Source organism: Ziziphus jujuba, chromosome 8 (genome assembly GCF_031755915.1).
Source record: "Ziziphus jujuba cultivar Dongzao chromosome 8, ASM3175591v1".
In the NCBI taxonomy this organism is placed as follows: domain Eukaryota; kingdom Viridiplantae; phylum Streptophyta; class Magnoliopsida; order Rosales; family Rhamnaceae; genus Ziziphus; species Ziziphus jujuba.
This window is the reverse complement of record NC_083386.1, coordinates 21,893,978-21,915,930: the sequence shown is the minus strand read 5'-3', so window position 1 is coordinate 21,915,930 and position 21,953 is coordinate 21,893,978. Positions and strand designations below refer to the sequence as shown.

The window sequence follows — 21,953 nt, the reverse complement described above, 5'->3', positions numbered from 1 at the left end:
AGGCTTTCCCACTCCCATTTGCAAACATGTTATGCATCATGGATGGGGGAGTGACATGCATGATGCCTATGGAACAAGCTAGCAAGCGAGGGGCTAAAGTTTTGTCGGCACTGCAGGTTGAGAAGGAGGAGCAAATCAACCTAGTTGTTGCCCAAGAACCTAGCAAGGATGCTCCAAGCCATGCTAAGACATTTCCTAAAGTGCAAGATGTACCAAAGGAGTTGGAGCAAGTGAGCTTGCATGCATTGGCCTCAAGTTGTGGAGACAACGAGACGAAGTATGTAGAGGTTAAGGGAGGGAACCTAGTCAGGCCGCCACCCCAACAATCCAAAACACTACACAAAGAGCATAAAGGGGTGATAGGACCCTATGAGAGGTCACTTCCCATTGTAGGGAAAGAGGGCAAGGAAGCCCCAAAGAAAGGTAAGTCAAGAAGGGCACTCATGGTGATAGTGACTTCACCCGACAAGAATGTGGAAACCACACCTGCGGATCGAGTCATTCAACATAGAGGCGTGCCTAACTACACCAAATACTTGGTGAAGGGGAAGAACTTGCCGGATGGTGAAGTAAGTAGGGAGCATGAAGATACACAATGGCAACTCAAAGATCACATTCAGCGGGCAAGGAAGAAGGCGCGACGAGGGCATCGAGAGTTTAGGTGGGGGAGAGTGTCATGTTCTGTGCAAAAGGAGTGGAATCCTTGAGGTTTAACCGAAAGGTTCTACACTCTCCATGAAGATTCAAGAAAGCCCGGAAGATTCTAGAAGATTCAAGAGAAATCTAGACTAATATAGAATGGAATTTCTCTAGAATACTCCATGTAAATATCTTGTACATAACCTTAGAATAATCTAGAACCCTAACTAGATAGGTGACATGTGTATATAACCCTAGAATAATCTAGAACCCTAACTAGATAGGTGACATGTGTATATATCTAGAACCTTGTATTTTTGTGATACGTGCCAAACCCTCTATATAAAGGATTGGACTCTCATTTGTAACATATCCAAGAATTCTAGCAATACAAGTACTTTCCACATTCTCTCAAACTCTCCTACTTCCTACTCTCTTACTCTTAGCTTCTGCATTGTGATAGCTTGTGAGCAAGGCTTACTTAGCAAGGGAGGTGCTAAGTGCTGCACGGGAGTGTTGAAAAAGTTAGGCCCATGACACTACGCTAGGCTAGGTAAAATCCTAATTCAAAAGGATATAAAAAAAAAATAAAAAAAGGAGATAAGGATGTTTTGGAAAATTCATAATTAATGGAAGTGTACAAAATTATTATGAAATTGCAAAATAAACTTCTCTAACAACATATTTAGAATTAATAGCAATTTTTAAAAATAAAATAAAATTATTAGTAATTACAAAAAATTCAATTTGCTTGGATTTAGATTTTGGAGGGTTGTGAACGAGTGAGGTACAATTTGGGCCTCAGTTGTGATCCATTTCAACACTAACAGGAATCACAATATTTTATTTGCCCCTCCAAATAAAGAGAAAAGCCTTGAGATCCTTATATCAGTTTTTTAGCATTAATTTTTCTAAAATATCCCTATCTTCAATCTACCAGATCTTTCCTCTTTTATTTCTCACTCTTTCTTCCCGTAACTAATCCATGAATTAAAAAAAAAACAAAAACAAAAATCTTTCATTTCTCTCTCTCTCTTCCATTTCAAACTACAAATAACAAAAAAATCATTTAATTATTCTTTTCTTTCTGTAAAATATTTTTTTTAGAAAAATCATTAAATTACTAATTCTCTTTCTTTTATTCCTATATTGATTAGACCGTATTGTGTTGAACCATGTTAGTATGAAATTTAATTAACCTAAACATAATCTATTAAGTTTTCGTATGGAAATAGATAAATTCAACTCTATTTGTTAAATTAGAGTATAATCCGTTATCCGACCCATTATTCCATTATAAATACATATAAATTTAAAAATTTAAATTTGATTTAACTTTTGAATAATAAAATAATGGTTTTTTTAAAAAATCTTACAAAAAAACTTATTTATTTTTAGATTTTTTAAAATATTAAATTAAAAACCAAACAGATTAATATATGTTTAATAATAAAATAAGTAATTTTAATATAATAAAACTTATATATTTGCAAAAATATTATTTTTTAATAGGTCTAATGGGTTATCATATATTATCGTATTTTATACGTTAAAATCCATTAATTTATTGAATCTTATTGGATAATACTGATATCAAACCAACATGATATCATCAATTCAAATCGTAAATTATCATGCTGGTTTATATCCTATTATCGTATCATGTGAGATTTTGTCAGATCTATAGTTAATCTTTTTATTTTTTATAAAAAATTATCAAATCAACGATTTTTTTCCCCAAAAAAATTCATTAAAACATAAAAACTTAAAATTTTAGTGGTTTTTTATTTATTTTAATATTGGACGTATAAACTTGTTTACATCTAAATTATTAACTTTCTAACCTGATCTTGATGAGATATGAAAAATATCCTTATCTTGAACCTATGTATACTAGATCTTTCAGATCTCTGTTTTTTTTTTTTTTTTATCTCTTTCTTTCAATAAAGTTACCATACAAAAAAAGCATCTTTCTTATCTCTCTCTCCTATTACAGACTACAAATAAAAAAATTTATCTTGATTATTTTTCTTTTCTTTCCATAAAAAAACCATTCAATCACTGATTATTTTCTTTTTTTCATATCATCTAATCGTTGATACCTCCTTTTTTTTTTTTTGGGGGGTAAAAATCATTAAATCGCTGGTTTTTTGTATTTTTCCATAAAAAAAGATCATCAAAGACATAAAATTTAAAATTTTAATTTTTCTATTTTGTATCGGACATAAAAACTTTTATGCAGCTAGGTTTTATCTCGATAAGGTGTAGAGGAAGAAAAGATTTACTTGACCCAATATAGAAAAAGAACAAATCATATAAAGACAAACTAGAAATTCCGAGATTAAGTAGAGAATTCCTACATTATAGGTTGGGATTTTTTTCTTTAAAAAAGGTTGCTTCATGTAATATAAAATCGAGATCTCAGTGCTATATATCCTGATTCATGATAGTCAAGAATTCCAATTTTAAATCAGGTTTTTTGTAAAAAATTTAAATAAGCTAATCAATATTTTAATTAAAATAAATTAAGGTGGATATTGTACTCAAGCCATGTGTATTGGCTAGCATATAATATTTACTTATTAGTGTTTTTAATTTATTTTAATTAAATTAATAGTGATAAATGTCTTATTATTAATAGTGTGATAAACGATGGACGAAATAATTTAGGAGACAAATGAGCAAACAAATTAATGACAAATGAATGAGACAATTTAGGAGATAAATCAAAACCATATAGACTTTAAAAACAAAGGAAAAAAAAAAAAAAAAAAGAAACTAAAAATAAGAACCACAAATAAATAAATATAGGGATACTGGCAGGTAAGCACTCCTAAACTTGTCAAGATGTAAACTATTTTTCTGGTATTTTGTACCATAAATTTCCATTTTACTTGCATTGTTAGTTCTTTTATTAAAAACTCATAACGGAATTATCACATGTCATGCACGTGCTTGTCAAGTAAGGTTAAATAAGATAATTTTACAACTTTTAGGCTCTATTTAGATAGAAAAAGAGAGAGAGAGCGAGAGAGAGAGAGAGAGAGAGAGAGAGAGAGAGAGAGAGAGAGAGAGTTCAACAACCAAAAAAAAAAGAAGGACAAAGACAGAAAAAGAGAGAGAGGAGAGAGTCATAGAGAGAGTTATACGAGAGAGAAGGGAGAGGACCCAATAATTGTTTTCCAAAAAATTTCAATTTCTGTTACAATAAGATGCTAACCAATACCTTAAGAGATTCATCAAGACAAGTCTTGAAACAAGAGCATACTTGTTCCTCTCGGGACATGCAATTATGAAACAATGCCGCAATGCTTACTTTCTTCTCATTGTAAAGCTTTCTGACTAGGTTATTAATAGTTTGGATCCATTGCTTTCTTTCTAGGCTTTCCATGATAGCCATACCAGTAAAAGGCAATCAATATGGTATAAGAATAAGTATCAAGTTGGAAACCAACTTTGACCATCTTATTAAAAACACTAGAGCTCCCTTAGTATCACCCTTCTTGTAGTGCTCAGATATTAAAATAGTATAAGTTATTCTATCAGCTTGTAATCCATGGTGAAATTCCTTCTTAATCAGTTTATAAGCCTCTAGAAGTCTCCTTTTCTTACAAAGGCCATTAGTCACAGCTTTCTATGCACAGATATTTGAGGCAAATCCTTTAGTGCTCATTATATCCCTCAGCATATATGCTTTTTCAAAGTTTCCAACTTTAGAATGCCTATTAATGAGGGTAGTGTATGTATTGGTGTTGGGAACCAATGCGTGTTTTTTTATCTTGTTCAACAACATCTCTTCATCTTGCTCTCTTTGCAATATCCACTAATCATGGCGGTATATGTATGTATATTTGACTTGAAATTATCACATCTCTGTCTTTATCTCTCTCTCCTCTTTTTCTGTCCTTTTTTTTTTTTCTTTTGTGTACTCTCTTTTTCTCTCTAACTGATATTTCAAAAAAGTAAAACTCCATTTTAACAATGGAGGAGCTTCTTTCTATAGAGTTTTTCCAAAAAATTTTAGATTTATCGATTTTTTTTCCCTTGTGTTATCAAACAATAGAAATTTTTTTTAGAGGAATCTATTATAATTTTTTGAGAGAAATCAATTATTTTTCCCCATATCATTTTTTTTTTCCCTTTCTTATCCTCTCACTTTTTTTCCTATACATTTTTTGAGTTTCAAACAATGCCTAAAAGTTGTAAAATTATCTAATTTAACTTTACTTGACAAGCACGTGTATGACTTGTGATCATTCCGTTATGCATTTTTAATAGACGCACCAACATTGCAAGTAAAATGGAAGTTTGAGATACATAATGCTAGTAAAAATAATTTATGATGCAATGTATTAACTTCGATAAAGTTTGGGATGCATCTTTGTTAATATCCCATAAATATACATACATATATATATATATATATATATATATATATAAGGAATCCCTATTTTAGGAGTTGGGATTTTAAAAATGAGTTGATTTCTCTTTGTAGAGAATCCCTAATTTAAGAGATCGAGATTTGAAATAAAAAAAAACCCTAAAATTAATTAGATATTATATTTTTATAAATTGATAGAGGCAATTAATTTTCTAAACCAAAAAAAGGGCAGTATATAAAAAACACATTAAAAGAGATAAAGTTTTTATTGTTATCATTTAATATAAGCAATAAATTATGCTTATATTTGAAGAGAAAAGAATATATTAATCAATTAAATATCATATATGGATATATTATATGTAGATGGACATTGATTAATTTTCTCAACAATAAATGATAATAAGTATTTTTGCAGTTATCTCTTAATGTAAGCAATAAATTATGATTTTATATAAAAAAGAATCCCATATTTTATGAGAAAGAAATATTTAATCATATAGTTATCATTTATAGATATATTGTATATAGAATCCCAAAAAAGAAGGATAAAAAAACAAAAAAAAAAGAGAGAGAAAAGAAAGATAACCCAAAAAAAAAAAAATCTCGATTTAAGAGGGAATCCTTAAGTTAGTCGAGATTTCAAAAATAAATTGCCTATTCTTTATCAAAAAATCCGATTTTAAGTAGGAAATACATACTTTAAGGGATTGGGATTATTCACCAAAAAAATAAAATAAAAAAAATAAAAAATAAAAACTCAAATCAGAATGGCAGCTTTGAAGGAGAAGGTGAAAAGTTGATTTTGCATTTCAAATTTTCTTTCAAAATCCTTATTAAAATTTTTACATTTTTCTTTTGAAGCTTTTTTATGCTTTTTTCGCTTTTGAATTCAACTTACTTTTTTTTTTTCAAATTTTTTTCTTATATTTGTTAAAAAAAAATTTTGTTATTTACAATCGAGCTTCATCATTCCAGCGAAAACCAATTGGTTTAAGCCTTAAGGATGATATTAGCCGTTGCGTCTGATCTTTGGTTTTTTATTTTATTTTTTTTAATTTTTTTTTCCCTTGAATTTTTTTTCTTACCATTAAAAAATTAAGTAAAGGTTTCCAACTGAGTAGATGAATGCAAAGTAAGTAATGCTTCCAATTGAGTAGATGAATGGATGGGTTTCTAGTGGCCCAAATTTGATCAATCTTAGTGGAAATAAAAAAAAAAAAAAATGAAAATCCAAAGAGATTGAGTTGGGTTATTTGATTTATTTTGTTATTATTATTGTTATTATTATTTTCATAAAGTTGGGTTCTTGGATTTTGTTTGATAGAGAAAAAGAATTTTATGTAAGAAAAAGAAAGATACAAAAAAGAAAAAGACAATGAGTGTTTGGTTCATCAGTTATTTAAATGAAAAAGAAAGTGTTTTGAAAGGTATTGTTAATAATTGTAAGGTCCGGTCTCTCATTTTCTTTTTCTCTCTGTTACAAAAGTTGAAAATAAAAATATTTTTTTCTCTCTTACAAGGGTATTTTTGAAAAGACCATATAAAATTTTTTTTTCTCTTTAACTGGGTCATGAAAAGAACAAAGATTGTAACTACTCCAACGCTATAATGGACTCAGTCTCAATGGGGATAGTCCACAATTTACATTTTCAATCCACTTGCAGTACTTGGACTTTAGTCCAAGAATTTTCATGAAAGGCTGCTCTTGATCATCTCTATCTTATATCAAGGAGAGAGGAAGAGATATTAACGAAAAAAAAAAAAAAAAGGACAGAGGGATAAAATTTTCATTACGCTGCGCTGGATTTTGATTTGACAATAATAAATATTGATCTTCGATGGTCCTTCTATATGCTTTATTTTAAAAACTAAAACATTGAAATAAATATAGCAAATAAAACATATATATATATATATATATAATATATATTGAGCAGTCTACCTGTCACCATCAGAGTTATAGCTAACAAATTTGCTTAATTACCTGGAGTGTTCAAAATCCGGTGTATGCCTTTACAGCAATGGCAATAATTATCAACAACTTGATTAATGACTTAGTAGTTAGCTTTTGCTATTCTCCTGTGTGATGTGTAGATTGCAACTAAAATTTTTCAGTTTTTAGAAATTTGGCTGCATAGTAGAATTTTTTCCATTGTTGCTTAATAAGGAGAGTGTCTGGAAAAAGAAACAATATAAATCTTAGCCTTAAAAATTTAAGTTTTCAGTTTTTAGAAATTTGGCTGCATAGTAGAATTTTTTCCATTGTTGCTTAATAAGGAGAGTGTCTGGAAAAAGAAACAATATCAATCTTAGCCTTAAAAATTTAAGTCCCAAGCCATGGAAATAGAATGTAAAAAGTTCCATATTCAATTATATTGGACTACTTTTGAAATTGGATTCGTTTTGATATCTTTAAACAAGTCCAGTACAACAACACATGCATTGTTTTGGCTATAATTCCTACAAAAAGAAGTTTTTCACTTGTCCAACTTATGTCCTACAGACAGAAAGCTACATCAAAATTCATCATCAACAAAACAATATATAAGCTGTTAAGAGTACCAAATCTTTCTTGATTTTGATCCAAACTCAATTTACCATAGATTTTGTTTACTTTTCTTGCTTTAATAGTTATATGAGCTTCAATTGGTTCTTCTATACCCTTTTTGTTTCCTCTCAGTTTGTGTCAAACTTTTCTCTATTTAAACTAGGAATGCTGAAATGGCCGACCATATTGGGTATAATAGAAAGTGCCTATACATTTGGATAAATTATTGATACGGACAGATCAAAGCTGACTGTTTCATCATAATGAAAGTTGGAGTACCTATATGAGTGCAACAGAAGGAATCGTTATGTATATGGGATGGGATCAAGAACTAGAGGTTAGAGGTATGTAATTTCCACGTGGGGGACCATAGAAACTAAATGACAAAGATAAATAAATTCAGTCCAACGTGAAAAGAATCTTTTTGTAAAAAAGAAAGAAAAAGCCTTCGTCATTCTCTCATGCAATAACAGTTAAACAACAAGAAAAGGGAAAGTGTTAGAAACGTCAAAATATGAAGTAGTATTGCAGAAGATCCAATTATTGCAAATTTCCAATCAAAGTGAAAAATCAATAGAGATGTTCTGTGCTTTAACATAACTTTAACTCTTTCGGTTACCATTATTGTTGGAATGATTAAGTGTAGTAACCATGACTTTATTATAAGATAAATTATTTATCATTATATATATCAGCAAACTTCTTGGAGCCAATTGCACAAAGTGATCTCAATATCCTTTCATGTTCTTATATATTTTGATAGATATAACTTGCTATGGCTTCTTACAGTTTCCTCTTGTTCATCATCTTCATTGCTTCCACTCCAATATTTCTTAAAACTAATGCTAAACTCTCTCCAAAACACTACTCAAAAACATGTCCAAATGCACTTTCTATTGTAAAGGCAGGTGTTATAGCAGCCATCAAAAAGGAAACACGAATTGGTGCTTCCTTACTCCGCCTACATTTCCATGATTGCTTTGTGAATGTGAGTACATAAATATATATATATATATATATACACACACGCATGTACATTAGATTGAGTTTTTGGCATTTGTAAAATTGAAAATTAATGATCAGCTTGTCTATACTTTTTTGATGAACCTCAGGGCTGTGATGGTTCAATACTTTTGGATGATACAGCCAACTTCATTGGTGAGAAAACTGCAGCTGCAAACAACAACTCGGTCAGAGGATTTGAAGTGGTTGACGCCATTAAAGCCAAGCTCGAAAAAGCATGCCCCAAAGTGGTGTCCTGTGCTGATATCCTTACTTTGGCTGCACACGACTCTGTTGTTTATGTAAAAAAAAAAAAAAAAGTTTCCATTTTTTGCAATTTCCTTTTCTTCACAAACAATTCATTTTCCATGTTGAAAAAACATACAAAATATATTTGGTATACTTGAAATAGACTGATCAGGGAGTATATATTTTATGGCATTCGTAGTTAGGAGGTCCTTCATGGAAAGTTGGTTTGGGAAGAAGAGATTCTACAACTGCTAGCAGGAGTGCTGCAAACAACTCCATCCCTGGTCCTACTTTTAGCTTAAGTGCTCTGATATCAAGCTTCTCTGCTGAGGGACTTTCTTTAAAGAATTTAGTTGCTCTTTCAGGTATATTTAATTTTGCCAATTTTTAGCTCTCTATGAAAATGTCAAGGAAAACCCATGTAATCCATTTATATATGTTAAGCTTAATTTCACCGAAAGCATGGCTAAAAATGTGGATGCAAAAGATGGGAAATTCAAATTAAAAAGGAACTTAATCAGGGGCTGTAATAGTATTATTGTGTTTGTTGATTAATGGCAGGTTCACACACCATTGGCCTGGCTAGATGTACAACTTTTCGGTCACGTATCTATAATGACACTGCCACCATTGATGCTTCATTTGCCAAATCATTGCAGAGAAAATGCCCAAAAAGTGGCAATAATAACAAACTTGCAGATCTTGATCTCCGAACCCCTTTCCATTTTGACAACTTTTACTACAAGAACTTGGTGAAAAATAAAGGTCTTCTTCATTCAGACCAGGCTCTATACAATAGAAGTTCTGCTGATTCTCTGGTCAGAAAATATGCAACGGACACTGATGCATTCTTTAAAGACTTTGCCAAAGGCATGATCAAGATGGGAAATATCAAACCTCTCACAGGAAGCAAAGGTCAGATCAGAATCAATTGCAGAAAAGTTAATAGTTGATGATTAAAATTAAGGAGAGTTTGATGTATTTGTTAGTCATTATTTAAACACCAAGTTTGTGGACCATAAATATGCATGTATCAGTATAAGGTTATTTGTCACCATGAATGTCGGTCAATAGACAACTTTTTTTCTTTTTTGGTGAAAGTCAATAAACAACTTTGTTATATATAAAGTTTTGTGATTAAATGTAATTAATGGTAATATGTCCCACAAATAATTATTATATAATTGGGGCACCGACAACAGAAAATTTATGTTTTATATTTACAGATGTGAATAAGCTGAATGTAAGAGCTAGTTAATAAAATGCTCTGAGGCCTCGGCAATGACAAATAGAGAAATAATAGTGTAATTTAACGTCGCTTTGTATGCATGTTATGTTTTTGTGGATATGCAACCTTCATGTCCAATCAGTTGTCTAACAATTGTTAACTGCTATTCCAAACAGTTTCATCTTATAATTTTTGTGTGGCTCTAAGTAAAGGTGGGAACAGCCAATGCAGATAAATGTGGAATATGTGTGGTTTTGGCAAAAACTAGATAACACTTGCTAGACAAAAGAGTGGATAACCTCTTAACATTTTCGTTGATGTAATACCACAAGTAGGGTCCTTTAAAGATAAGCTTCACTTTTTCTTTATCTTGTTTTCTTTCTTTATTTTTATTTTTATTTTATTTTTGGGTAAATACTTTTCCTTTTTCTTTTATCTTATCACCCAAAAGTAACGCAAAGTCTCTATTAAAGCCATAGTCCAGTACATCTGTACATGGATTTCCTAATTGAGCACCCAAATTTTGTTGGCTTAAAACTACTTAAACGAATGTTGCTGATAAATTTTCTAGCACATATGTGAATAACAGTGTATAATGTATCATGTTCTAGAATGTAATACTATAAATATGTCCCAACAAAATCTCTGCTGCCGTTGTATTTTGACTTAAAGATAAAATATAAAATTTTTGTTTCACTACAAGTCACACACTTTGGCTTTTGTGGACTATTTTCTTATTTAGACAAGCGTTACCATATTTTAATCCACATAATCGCTAACCATGTTACAGTTTCACCCGTGTCTTTATAGTTGAAAGGCAAAATCCACTGTTTTTCAAAAGTTGTGTTGGAATCCCCCACTTTTATAATGCCAGCTTCACTCCTCCATATCAACTCAAATTAAATTAGGATTTTACAGGGGACATTATAACATGTTATCAAAAGACAAACTTGCCTCCTATTAGCTGATTGAATGAATAAAAAGAAAAGCTTGATCGTTAAAAACAAGAAGGCACATACGTTGAGGGAATATGTAGGGCCTTGATGTGATGCCAACAGGAAAAGAAAAAATTCCATGTGCTAGCAGTGCTTAGCAAGTAATAGGAGGAAAACAAACAAACCATTAAAAATTTATAAACGCACTTTTTCAAATTCCATATTTCGGTCAGATATGTCCAAAAGCACATGGTAACAGTAATCGTTCACCATCAAAGCTACAAGTACGGGTTCAATCAAGCTTTTTTCAACAAAGGAAAAAAAAGAAAAAGAAAAAAGAAAAGTCTGATAGGAGCTGATTTTCAATATATCTCCGGACGCCGACAGCTGCCACCAGCTACGCTAGCCGTACTGGACTAATTAAAACTAATTAACCTTTGTACCTGATGATGCGGCATGGATTTGCACCAAGTGCCAGTATAACCAATTAAAACCAACATGTACGTCATTTTAAAATAGTAAATAATGAATTGAGGTTTTTACTCATATTTCAATTGAATACATGAGGCTTGAAACGAATCCAAATTCTTAAGCTCTAGTGCATATCCTATGCTTACAGCTCTCTTGATTCCGGATCAAATGAAAAACATAATTGGATTCAGCCATTCAGATTTGCAAGGACATCAATTCTATGGAATAAACTGCAGGCTACAAAACGTTATTGCCATGAGTATGACTATACAAGAACAATAACTTGGTGAGCAAAAGGTTGTTACCAGAGGATTATCAAGGACTTGTATTGAAGTAATTGTAGAAGGGTGCCAATTACTTGAGTTAGTCGAGTTTACACTATCGAACATTGATCAGTTAGATTGAGTTAATTGCTCACCGTAAATGCTTTATATTACATCTTTCTCCAGTTAATCTAACTCCTCAACTGACTCAACCTCCTCCTCTGGCAATTCAAATGCATCGATCTCGGCAAAGTAAGCTCTCTGCTGCTCGATAAAATCTCGTGGCAAGGCATGCATGGCAACATCTTTCTCGGACGGTATCTGCCGCTGCTTCTGCAGTAAAACCACTGGCAGATTTAATGTTTGACTGAATATTAATAACCGAGTGTACATGATTGAATTTACTTATACCAGAACAAGCAAACAGCTTCAGAAGAAATTTTATATGCCAAAATTTCATAAGAAAATGAGCAATTTACAGCCCGCAACATGAATTCCCTATATTTAGCGACGCACATCCTACAGCAAAAAGAGTTCGATTCTTTGAAACTGTTGATGACTGTTTCAATAAGCAAGCAGCACTACCTACGCCCACTGTTAAACATAAATATTCCTCCATATTTTATGAAAATTAAACGAGTTAAATAAAATTTGCAAAACTGAAGGACACTAATCTGTATTGAGTCTAGAATATGGTTAATCAGGCGAAACAACTCCCTGAAAGTAAAGAATAAAACAATCATACAACAGGAACTCTTTTAAGGTCAATAGTCATAGACAGAATATCACTACATCGGGCTAATGTGTTTTCCTTCTCATAACTTGACAACTCGAAGTGTGTTTTCCTACTCATAAGTTGACAACTCAAAGTGAATAGGCGTTGACTATTTTATTGTGAAAACTTGTTCCCAAGGAGAAGATAACAATAGAATTAGATTTCCTGCACGTAAGAGGAATTTGACAGAATGTTGATCTTTAAACTAACCTTTTTACGAGGAACTGTGCGTGCCTTGGACAGACCGTCACCTCCATCTTCCTTTATTTCTTCCCTATTTTTCAAGGAAAGGATTATAAAACCCATAGAAAATATTAGAAAATTTACAGGAAAAACATAAAATAAGTCAAATTTTGCCTCACATAAAACAATGAATATCTTTTCCACTGTCTGCTATATTTAGGCAAGACACATAGAGAATATAAACATAGAAGAAGCCACGCAAGTTGAACTTATTTTAAATTATTCTTCACTTAAGCAACATATCAATTAAAACCAGTGTGTTTTTAATTATGGGGAGGTAACATAAAATTTCAAGACAACAATCTGCGCATCTGCAATCAACAAAATGCAGGGCGAATTCTACGGCTCACAAAGATATTATGCTCAAAAGAATAGGACACAAACATATAAAAAGAAATAACTAAAGTTTCAAAAAAAACTCAGATGTCCTAAAACACAGGATTTATAGCCAATGGAATTATAAACATTTCTTAAGCCTTCAACTCACACCGAATTCCCCCAACCCAGCCACACTCTCAGTTTCGAAGGCCAAACCTTGATGGAGTCTGATCATTTTAAACAAAATGTGCCAGCTAATTTTATAAAAGAATCCCCATTTTGTGTTATCAATATAACAGTAAATAATTGCTTATCTAATTATTCAAAATCCAATGTTCTCCTTTTCCTTCTAGAGTTGTTGGATGATGATGAATAGGAATTCTATGAATCAATTAATGAGTCCAACAAAGTTGCACATATGAAACAAGAGATTTACCCAATTTTCCGAGTCTTTAGTGTAGGTATACAAGTAGAAGGCTCAGCAATCGTCTTCCCTTTACTTTTCCTTTTTTCTGCAGTGTGTCTTCGAGTGTAAACTGAACAAGGCTCAGAAACCTTACGATCATCTACACCTTAGCCCAGAACAAGGAATTTACCTATTAGTTCTCAAACCACATAAAATATTCAAAGAACAAAACGTGTTCCACCACCCAAAAGCTAAAAACATACAGGAGCTAATAATTCAACTTAAAGAAAGCATTAACTCTTAAGTAAGCAATTTAGAAACAACAAAGAGCAATATATTTTTACTAACCCCAACAGTCCCAACTACCCAAAATCAGCCAGACACATTCCAAGGGAAAAAAAAAGAAAAAAAAAAAAGAAAAAAAAAAAAAGAATAATCGATATATCAGTTGCTCCAAAGAAACAAAAATTGATTCCATACGAAACTATTGCTCAGTAAGTTCTTAAGAATCAGAACTGGGATAAACCCAATCTTTCCCAAAATAAAAAACGGAGCAATTGCAAACCCAAAAATTCTCATACAATTTGCAGACACCTGAATTCCGGAATCACAAAACCCTAGATTTCAAATTAAATAAAATAAAATTGGTAACTTAAGAAAAGAAAAAGAAAAAAGAAAAAATCATGGCAGACCAGAAGCAGAGGAGGACGATCTGAGAGGCCGCGGAGTAGTGGGAGCAGCAACCGGAGGCAAGAGAGTGGAGCTAGGTTTAGGAACAACGTCGTTTCGGTCGGCGGATTTAGCGGTTGCGGTGGTGGTGGACTGGGAGTTGGGGTTGGTGTGGGAGAGAAGCCTTTTGAGAGCAGAGGAGAGATTGGGGTTTTGGCGTTTGACAAGAGCGAAGGAGGAAGATGAAGAAGAAGAAGAAGACTGAGAAGTGGAATTGAGAGTGTTGGTACAGTCGGAGAGTGGTTTCCGAACTCTAAGTCTTCTTTGCTTGGTGGTTTCCATTCCTAGTCACTCGCTTCCCATTTCAGACCACCATAGCTAATAGCTTTCCCTTTTTTTCTATACAGAGAGACAAAATATCAAAGGCAAGTGTTGAGAGAATGTGTCTAGAGGAAGAAACTCACTGGGAGTGGCGGGAAAATTCTGGTTTGATCTCAGAGCCAAATATGGGTTGGAGGATATAAGTCTGGATGGTTCACGTTCCAGCTTCTTCTTCAACCATGTCACCAGACGGTATTTTCCATTTATGGGCCCAGACCCAAATCTAAGGTGAAAATGGGCTAGTCGATGATAGACCCAAAATATCTAACTTGTCCCGTGGTTTGAGCCCGTGTCCAATCTGGAAAGTAATTAGCTGTAAATCACGTGATTTCTCTAAAATAAAATTATTAAGAACAAAAATTTTTAAAACTTTTTTTTTTTTTTAAAAACCAAATATTATAGGAAACGATTTTTTATTTTATTTTTTACTTTGTTGTAGTGCTTTTAAAGCTCTGGGAATGAATTCCCAAACGTACATGATTTCTGCGTGTCTCTTTTAGGAGCTTTTCAGATGTGGATTGTGCTCCGCTATGAATAATATTTTAAGAATCTCGGTTTTGAAATTCAGAATAAATGTTAATGGTTTAAATATTATAAATGTGAATGTTTATTTTTAAAGTTTCTCTTAAATATAGTGAATTTATTTAAAAAGTTCACTTCCCCTCCGCGAGCCCCCCCCCACAACAAAAAAAAAAAAAAAAAAAAAGAAGAAGAAGAAGAAAACTTTGATAAAATATAAATAATTAATTAATGATCATAACTAATTTAATACACATTATTATATAATTTTAATATTACTTGTATATTTATATAATTTAAATTTAAATAATATTAATTTATATGTGACAGACAATAATCTTTAATTCTTTACCATGGAAGATGCTTTAGTAGCTCAATCAATTGTTAGATTTATTCTTTTTTACCACATCATGTATTACTTTAGCGCATTGCATGTCAAACTGATTTCCCCCCCCCCAAAAAAAAGACACAGTCAATTTGACCATTTAGACCATCTACAATAGCTCTTTGCATTGCATTTATATGGCATGTATATTGAAAGGGTTTCTAGTTTATGTGGAATGAATATCTAAGTAATAGACTTGCAATTTTAAAATTGATAATAATTATGTTTAAATTCTAATTAATTAATAATATGTATATTTATTTTTTTAAATAAAATAATAATAATTGATAATATCTATTTACTTAATTTAAAAAAAAATTATATTTTTAATAAATATAGTTTTGCGAGTCACACCAATCAATCTTCATGACAATATCTATTTATTTTTTTATCACATCAATTTAACAAATTATATAACTGAGCTGTTGGAAAGATTTTTTCCTTTTTTTTTTTTTTTTTTGATGAATGTCTATAATTCTAACGTAGTAAACAAAAATTTACAATTCATAAAACTATTTGGGATGCTTTTTCTTTTAGATGCTCTTTCAAACCTTGAAAAAAAATTTTAAAAGTAAATTTTTTTTAATAAAATAATTTAAAAAAAAAAACAAAATATATGTAATTAATTATCATAAATAGTATTCTATATATTACCATTAAATAATAATTTTCAAATTGATTATATTTTTATATCATTTAGATTTAAACACTTTAATTTCTATACTACATAGATAATAATTTACATTTACTATTGAATATACTCTAAATGCTCTAAGAACATCTTCTTTCGCTATGTGGAGTACAATTTATCTGCTATAGGGATTGAAAGAGCTCCCATCCATGTGACATGATTGTTTACTTAATAAGCATTTAATTTTAAAATTAATTTCCAATAGTTTGGTTTAAATATCAAATAATTAATGATGGGTATATTTTTTTTTTCCTGAATGAAATAATAATAGTTGATAATATGTAGTGATTTATTTTTTTCTTTTTAAAAAAAATTATATTCCTCATAAATATTGTTTTATTAGATCGTACGTACTGTCTAACATATCATCTCTTTAAGCGTGTCTATTTTTTATTTTTTTTTCTAGCTTAAGAGGGTAAAAAGAGTCAGTACAAATATGACTTTTGAATGAACGTTTATATTTTTGATATAACTAATTAGGTTTAACAATCCATAAAGGCATTAAAAATTATTTTTTTAAAAAAAATAGACATTGTGTTGCAATAGTGCTAAATTTATTATACCTCGAAATAAAATAAAAAAATGAAATCTAACAAACAGCTAAATATATATTTATATATATCTGTTTACCATTATAATAATTTTTCTCCGATGTTTTATTTTATGACCTTTCAATAAAAAATACGTAAGGGGTGTAAAATGTTCAACAATAATGTGTTATTATAATCGAGCGAATTTATATGCCTCAAATTAGCGATTAAAACCACCTTTAGGCCAGGAAAAAAAATAAAAAATAAAATAAAATACTACCCTTTAGGCCATGATGAGGTATGGATGGCATTACCTCTCTAAGAATAAGGTGACATGTGTTGCATAAAGCTTGCTATCCCAATTTTCTTTTCTTAGTATTGGGATTTGGCACCCCTAGTTTCACACAATACCACACATGTTGACATATTTTACTCATTTCTGCTCAATTTATTTTGTAAAAATAAACCATAACTTTGTAAAAGTTTTGAAGGGATTAATTGGCAGTGGTACTTCACCAATTTCGTGAACTCACTTAGAATTTGGATTGTGGATAATATATTACTATTTCCTGCAACTCTGCAAAGCTTCACAGCTCTCTATCTAATCCAACGGTTTTGATGGTTTTGTCGGCCAATCAAGTTCTTATCCCAATGTAGAGTTTCAATCTTCAGTAAAAGATAGGGAACTTATTATTATTATTATTATTATTATTATTAATTATTCTTTGGATTTTTTTATTTTTTATTTATTTATTTTTTTGGGTGAAGTATTGTTTGGGGGGTTAGGATTTATAAATTAAGCACGTGCAGTATGCAGATCCCTTTACTTTTGTCTAATAACACAGGCAATAACCCCTTTTTGCTAGTTCTAGCTCATTGAGGTTATCAATGTTGAAATTAATCACTTATCGAGGGGATGCAAAATTCATTTACCCGTTCAATATAGAACACAGTTTTATGTGGTTAATAGTAAATTACAGCAGAATTTTATAATTTTCTTTTTTTGATAACAATTTTTTTTCAAAGATATATATATATTTAAAAAAAAAGAAAGATATTGAATTTCTGGTTAATTGAATCAAAGATTGATGATTATTGACTGTTTTTTCCTTAGTCCAATTTAATCAACATTAGAACCAAAGGAACAAAAACACATACACACACATAAAAGTTGGAAGAAAAAATAAAAAAGCATAAATAATGGTGCTGAAGTCCACCTTTTTTTTTTTTTTTTTTTTTTGAAACAAAGAGTGCTGTAAGTCCACCTAGCTATGGTAGTTTTAGATTTTGAAAGGTTAAAAAATTGCATTAACTTATCCGAACGCTTTATTCAATATCCATTAGTCAGATATTGTGAAAATGATAAGTGAGTCCACTAGATTCGTTTCCTGGACAAAATCCAACGGCTCACAGTAATCGAGCACATGTTTCGCAAACAAAATGGGTCCTGAAACAGAAAGTAGGAAACAAAACCGGGGTAAATAAGCCTCTAGTTTACACCCTTCCAGTGTTCCCAAAAAACGGAGAGGTAGATACACTCACAAACCTAGGGGCCACCAACAAACAAAACCCAAAAATAAATAAAAAATAAAGGATAGAGCAAGCTTTTCAAATCCACCATTTGTCTATAAATACCAACCCCTCTTATGCCTTCCACTTCCACCCCTACTCGTTAATCTTACAAATCATCAGAATAAGAAGAAAGAAAAGAAAATGGAGGCAATTCAGTCATGGGTTTCAGAGCACAAGCTCACCAGCATTGGTAAGTAGGCTGATCAGCCTACAACTTTATCTATACCAAGTAGCTAGCTTTTTTAATTTCCTTTGGATAAATGTAATAATAAACAAAATAAAAATGGGTGTTTAATTAATTTACATGCAGGAGCTTTATGGGCATCAGGAATTGGAGCTTCTCTTGCTTATTCCCGCACCAGATCCCCCCTCAAACCAAGCCTTAAGCTCATACATGCCAGGTATGGTGTACTAACCACCATCCATCTCCTTCATTTGATTAGCTTTACTTTTTTTAACTCCAACCTTTGATTAATTTCGCTAATAAGGTTATTATAAGAGTAACAAGATGTTAAATGTCCAGTATAATCTGACCGATGGTTTTGATTTTATATATTATATAATACTAAACAATGATATATATTATATTGGTTGTTGGTAGGATGCACGCACAAGCCTTAACCTTAGCAGTGCTATCAGGGGTTGCAATCTACCACTACTACGAGAAGAGTAATACCACCGATCATGGAGATAATACTGCTTCTGCTAAATGAAATTAAGCTCCATTATCATCTATTAAGTTGATTATAATATGGGTCGTCTTAATTTCATTTTGTTTTCCTTATCTAATTAAACTGGACTATTTATGTAAGACTTAAATGTTTCTCTTGGTTTTTTATTTAGTATATGCGAGTTTTTTCTCAGCTTTGTTCTCTGTTTTGAGCGGCTCTAACTCGTTATGTATTCATGTACATATCCTTTATTAAAATCCAATATTAGAAATAATATTACTTTAATTTGAAAGGTTAATGTTGTCAATATATTTTTTGGCATTTCATGGTAATTAATTTATTTCCTTGAGTTTGTTTATTTTTATATTTTCTAAAGGAAAACCAAATAGTTCTTTTTTTTTTTTTCTTTTTTTTTGTGTTACTCCATGTACTGGGTTGTATTGATTTACAATGTCCTGGACAAGTAACGTCGCAGCCGCTGTACACGTGTTTAACTGTAATAAAAATCATTGCCACCGACAAGCCCTCTTCGACAAAAAAAGGAAATTTATTAAAATAGAAAAAATAAATATTTTTATGACGTGTTAGTTTAATGCAATTTATTTGTATTCAGCAAGAAAAGCGGTGCGTATTTCATCTAGGCTATGTGATAATGTACGGTAGTACTGTAGGTTGTAAACGACGTGCCGTTTAATAAACTATTCTATGTGAGCTGCCTTCGTTATTTTTGCTTTTTACTACAGAAAAAAGTAACGATCAAATAAGAAACAAATGGATCGATCGTCATTTGAGTTTTCCACTCTCAATCTCTCTGTTTTTATATACATATGACTAATGCATAAATATTTGATAAATATTTGTAAAGGGAATGTGGGCAATTGAAAATTTGTGAGTTAAAAATTGTTTCCAACTTATCTAAAAAGATGTCTATTTTGAAATTGAATCCTATTAAAAAAAAGTTTATAGATATTTTATTTCTCTGTTAAATAATAAAATATTAAATTGAATTGTAATTTGATATGCTTCTTGCCTTTTTATAAAGGATATCATATATTATAAGAGTGAGCAGCACAGATGTACCTCGGCATTGGCTCTTAGGATACTCCTTAAACTACTACTTTTATACGGGAGGTAATTTTTATTGAAACTATTCATAAACTTGGCAAAAACAGCATGTGCTAAAGGAGGTGTCTCGTGGATTGCTATATTCGGTATGAATAGATCTCTTTGGAAGTATAAATAGATATAATCTTCTGTGTAAGCTTTCATAATAATGTTATAAAATTAATAAAAAAAAATCATATATAAACTCATTCATATCTCTTTTTAGACATAAATATTTTTCTAAGATTAGGAGCAAGTGATTCTTGGAATGGCCAAACTAAAGGTAGTGGGCTATAGATCTGAATATAAATGAAATGATTTCTCAAGGGTGAAATGGAGGTTTGAGAGAAAGCTGCTAAATCAGCTTCTTAACAAGTGGAACTTACATTTAGTAGGCACAAACGGTTTAGAACCTAGTGCTTAAAAGATCTATCTGGAGTTTTGGTACCCAAAACTCGACTTATGCAACGGTGTTTAGTGTTTTGCCTAAATGTGCTTGAAGACTATACGACAATTCAGAATCTAAGGCTTGAGGAGTCTATTCGGATGTTCTACTGTAGGTGTTGTTGGGGAAGAAGAAGATGAAGTAAACAAGGAAGTCTAGGGATGTCAAATCCTTTCTAATCTCCCCTTTTTTCCAATAAAAGGCTTTTGCCAAGGAAACAAAAGTAATATTTCATAACTATGATGGTTAAAAGGAGGGAAAAGGGAAAAAAAAAAAAAAGTGTTTAATTTTTATATTTAGCATGGAAATGGTCATCATCTAGCAATTCAAGAAGTGCCGAACAGGCCTGAGAGCATTATCCAAATCTAGTATAGGGAGTTGATCCAGATTGAATAGTCTTTCTTTTCCCCATTCTTCCTTTTTGAACTCTGAAAGTGTATGCTTTGGGCAGATGAGAAAGAGGGTTCTCCCTTTGGTTGGAGAGAATACATCAAAGTGGAAGAATAATTACTTTGTGGGGGTAGTTTTCTTTTAAAAATAGATGCACATTTTCCAAATAGAGGAAAGATTCCCCACTTTATGCTTTTAGAAGCTGCATTTGTATGTATGTAAAATTTTTTTTTTTTTGGTATGTATGTTTATATACACATATACTCCAATGTATACTATATTTGTAAAATCAAAGCTTTACATATATATAATTTTGATAGAAAATAATTCTCATTTTATATTGAGCATCTAATGATGTAATAAGTATTAAAGGTTACTATTTTTATAACTACAGTTTTAGTATTAATTAATTAATTTAAAATGATATTTTTATTATTTGATATGTTAACACGTTTTCATATTATATCCTAAATATATTTTTAATAAAATATTAATATCTCTTTCTATATCTCTCTCTCCCTGTATATATATATATATATATATATGTGAGATCCCATATCGGTTAGAAAGGGAAACGAAGAATGCGTTATAAGGCTATGGATACCTTTTTTTTGTGATGCGTTTTAAACCCTTGCGGATGGAGTTCAAAGCGGATAATATCACATGCGAATGGACTGGGCTGTTATTGTTGGTATCAGAGCCAGTACCCGGATCGATGAGCCAGCAATGATGCTGGGCCCCAAAGGGAGAGGATTGTGAGATCCCACATCGGTTGGAAAAAAGAACGAAGCATGTCTTATAAGGCTGTGGATACCTTTCACTTATGACGCGTTTTAAACCCGTGGGGATGGGGCCTAAAGTGGATAATATCACATACGAATGGACTAGGCTGTTACATATATATATATATATATATATATATATATATGAAACCAACTATGTTTGAAATAATATAATATATATATATATATATAATGGCGCTAAGGTGAATATGTATTCATCTTTGAAGCTATGGATAAGTGGGTTCAATTATTTACAATCGTTAGATTATATATATTTGATATAATAGATTTAATGTAATATAAATGTTATTGTAAGAAGAATTATCCACCACTTATGGGGAGATAGCCATGCA

The 21,953-nt window shown here is 31.2% G+C and overlaps 2 protein-coding genes across 6 annotated transcripts; one reads left to right on the top strand and one right to left on the bottom strand.

The window, feature by feature from the left end:
• The first annotated feature begins 8,042 nt into the window (after window positions 1-8,042).
• LOC107413963 (peroxidase 4) lies at window positions 8,043-9,969 on the top strand. Of its 2 annotated transcripts, none has more exons than XM_025071330.3 (4): window positions 8,043-8,559; window positions 8,684-8,821; window positions 9,022-9,187; window positions 9,384-9,969. In XM_025071330.3, exons 1-4 carry the CDS (start codon window positions 8,347-8,349, stop codon window positions 9,773-9,775), a joined length of 909 nt encoding a protein of 302 aa, XP_024927098.3. In that variant the 5' UTR covers window positions 8,043-8,346; the 3' UTR covers window positions 9,776-9,969. The 2 variants fall into 2 exon arrangements, with proteins under 2 accessions (XP_024927098.3, XP_015877520.3); XM_016022034.4 differs by having other exon boundaries at window positions 8,047-8,559; window positions 8,684-8,875.
• Window positions 9,970-11,490: 1,521 nt separating this feature from the next.
• LOC107413970 (uncharacterized) lies at window positions 11,491-14,681 on the bottom strand. 4 transcript variants are annotated; one of them, XR_007239455.2, is made up of 5 exons: window positions 14,154-14,671; window positions 13,492-13,627; window positions 12,705-12,768; window positions 12,131-12,304; window positions 11,917-12,052 (listed from the first exon to the last, which is right to left on the bottom strand). XR_007239455.2 is itself a non-coding variant. In XM_048469484.2 (4 exons), exons 1-4 carry the CDS (start codon window positions 14,470-14,472, stop codon window positions 11,911-11,913), a joined length of 669 nt encoding a protein of 222 aa, XP_048325441.2. In that variant the 5' UTR covers window positions 14,473-14,681; the 3' UTR covers window positions 11,491-11,910. The 4 variants fall into 4 exon arrangements, 3 of the variants coding, with proteins under 3 accessions (XP_048325441.2, XP_048325440.2, XP_015877529.3); XM_048469484.2 differs by lacking the exon at window positions 12,131-12,304 and having other exon boundaries at window positions 11,491-12,066; window positions 13,492-13,621; window positions 14,154-14,681; XM_048469483.2 differs by lacking the exon at window positions 12,131-12,304 and having other exon boundaries at window positions 11,491-12,066; window positions 14,154-14,672.
• Between the last annotated feature and the right edge of the window lie 7,272 nt (window positions 14,682-21,953).

Coding starts and splice junctions, on each gene's coding strand:
- LOC107413970 (XM_048469483.2), bottom strand. CDS start 14,472: ATGGAAACCACCAAGCAAAGAAGACTTAGAGTTCGGAAACCACTCTCC. Junction 13,628..14,153: donor ATCGTCCTCCTCTGCTTCTG/GTCTGCCATGAT, acceptor TTCTGGGCTAAG/GTGTAGATGATCGTAAGGTT. Junction 12,769..13,491: donor CTAAAGACTCGGAAAATTGG/GTAAATCTCTTG, acceptor CTTGAAAAATAG/GGAAGAAATAAAGGAAGATG.
- LOC107413963 (XM_016022034.4), top strand. CDS start 8,347: ATGGCTTCTTACAGTTTCCTCTTGTTCATCATCTTCATTGCTTCCACT. Junction 8,876..9,021: donor CACACGACTCTGTTGTTTAT/GTAAAAAAAAAA, acceptor TGGCATTCGTAG/TTAGGAGGTCCTTCATGGAA. Junction 9,188..9,383: donor GAATTTAGTTGCTCTTTCAG/GTATATTTAATT, acceptor GATTAATGGCAG/GTTCACACACCATTGGCCTG.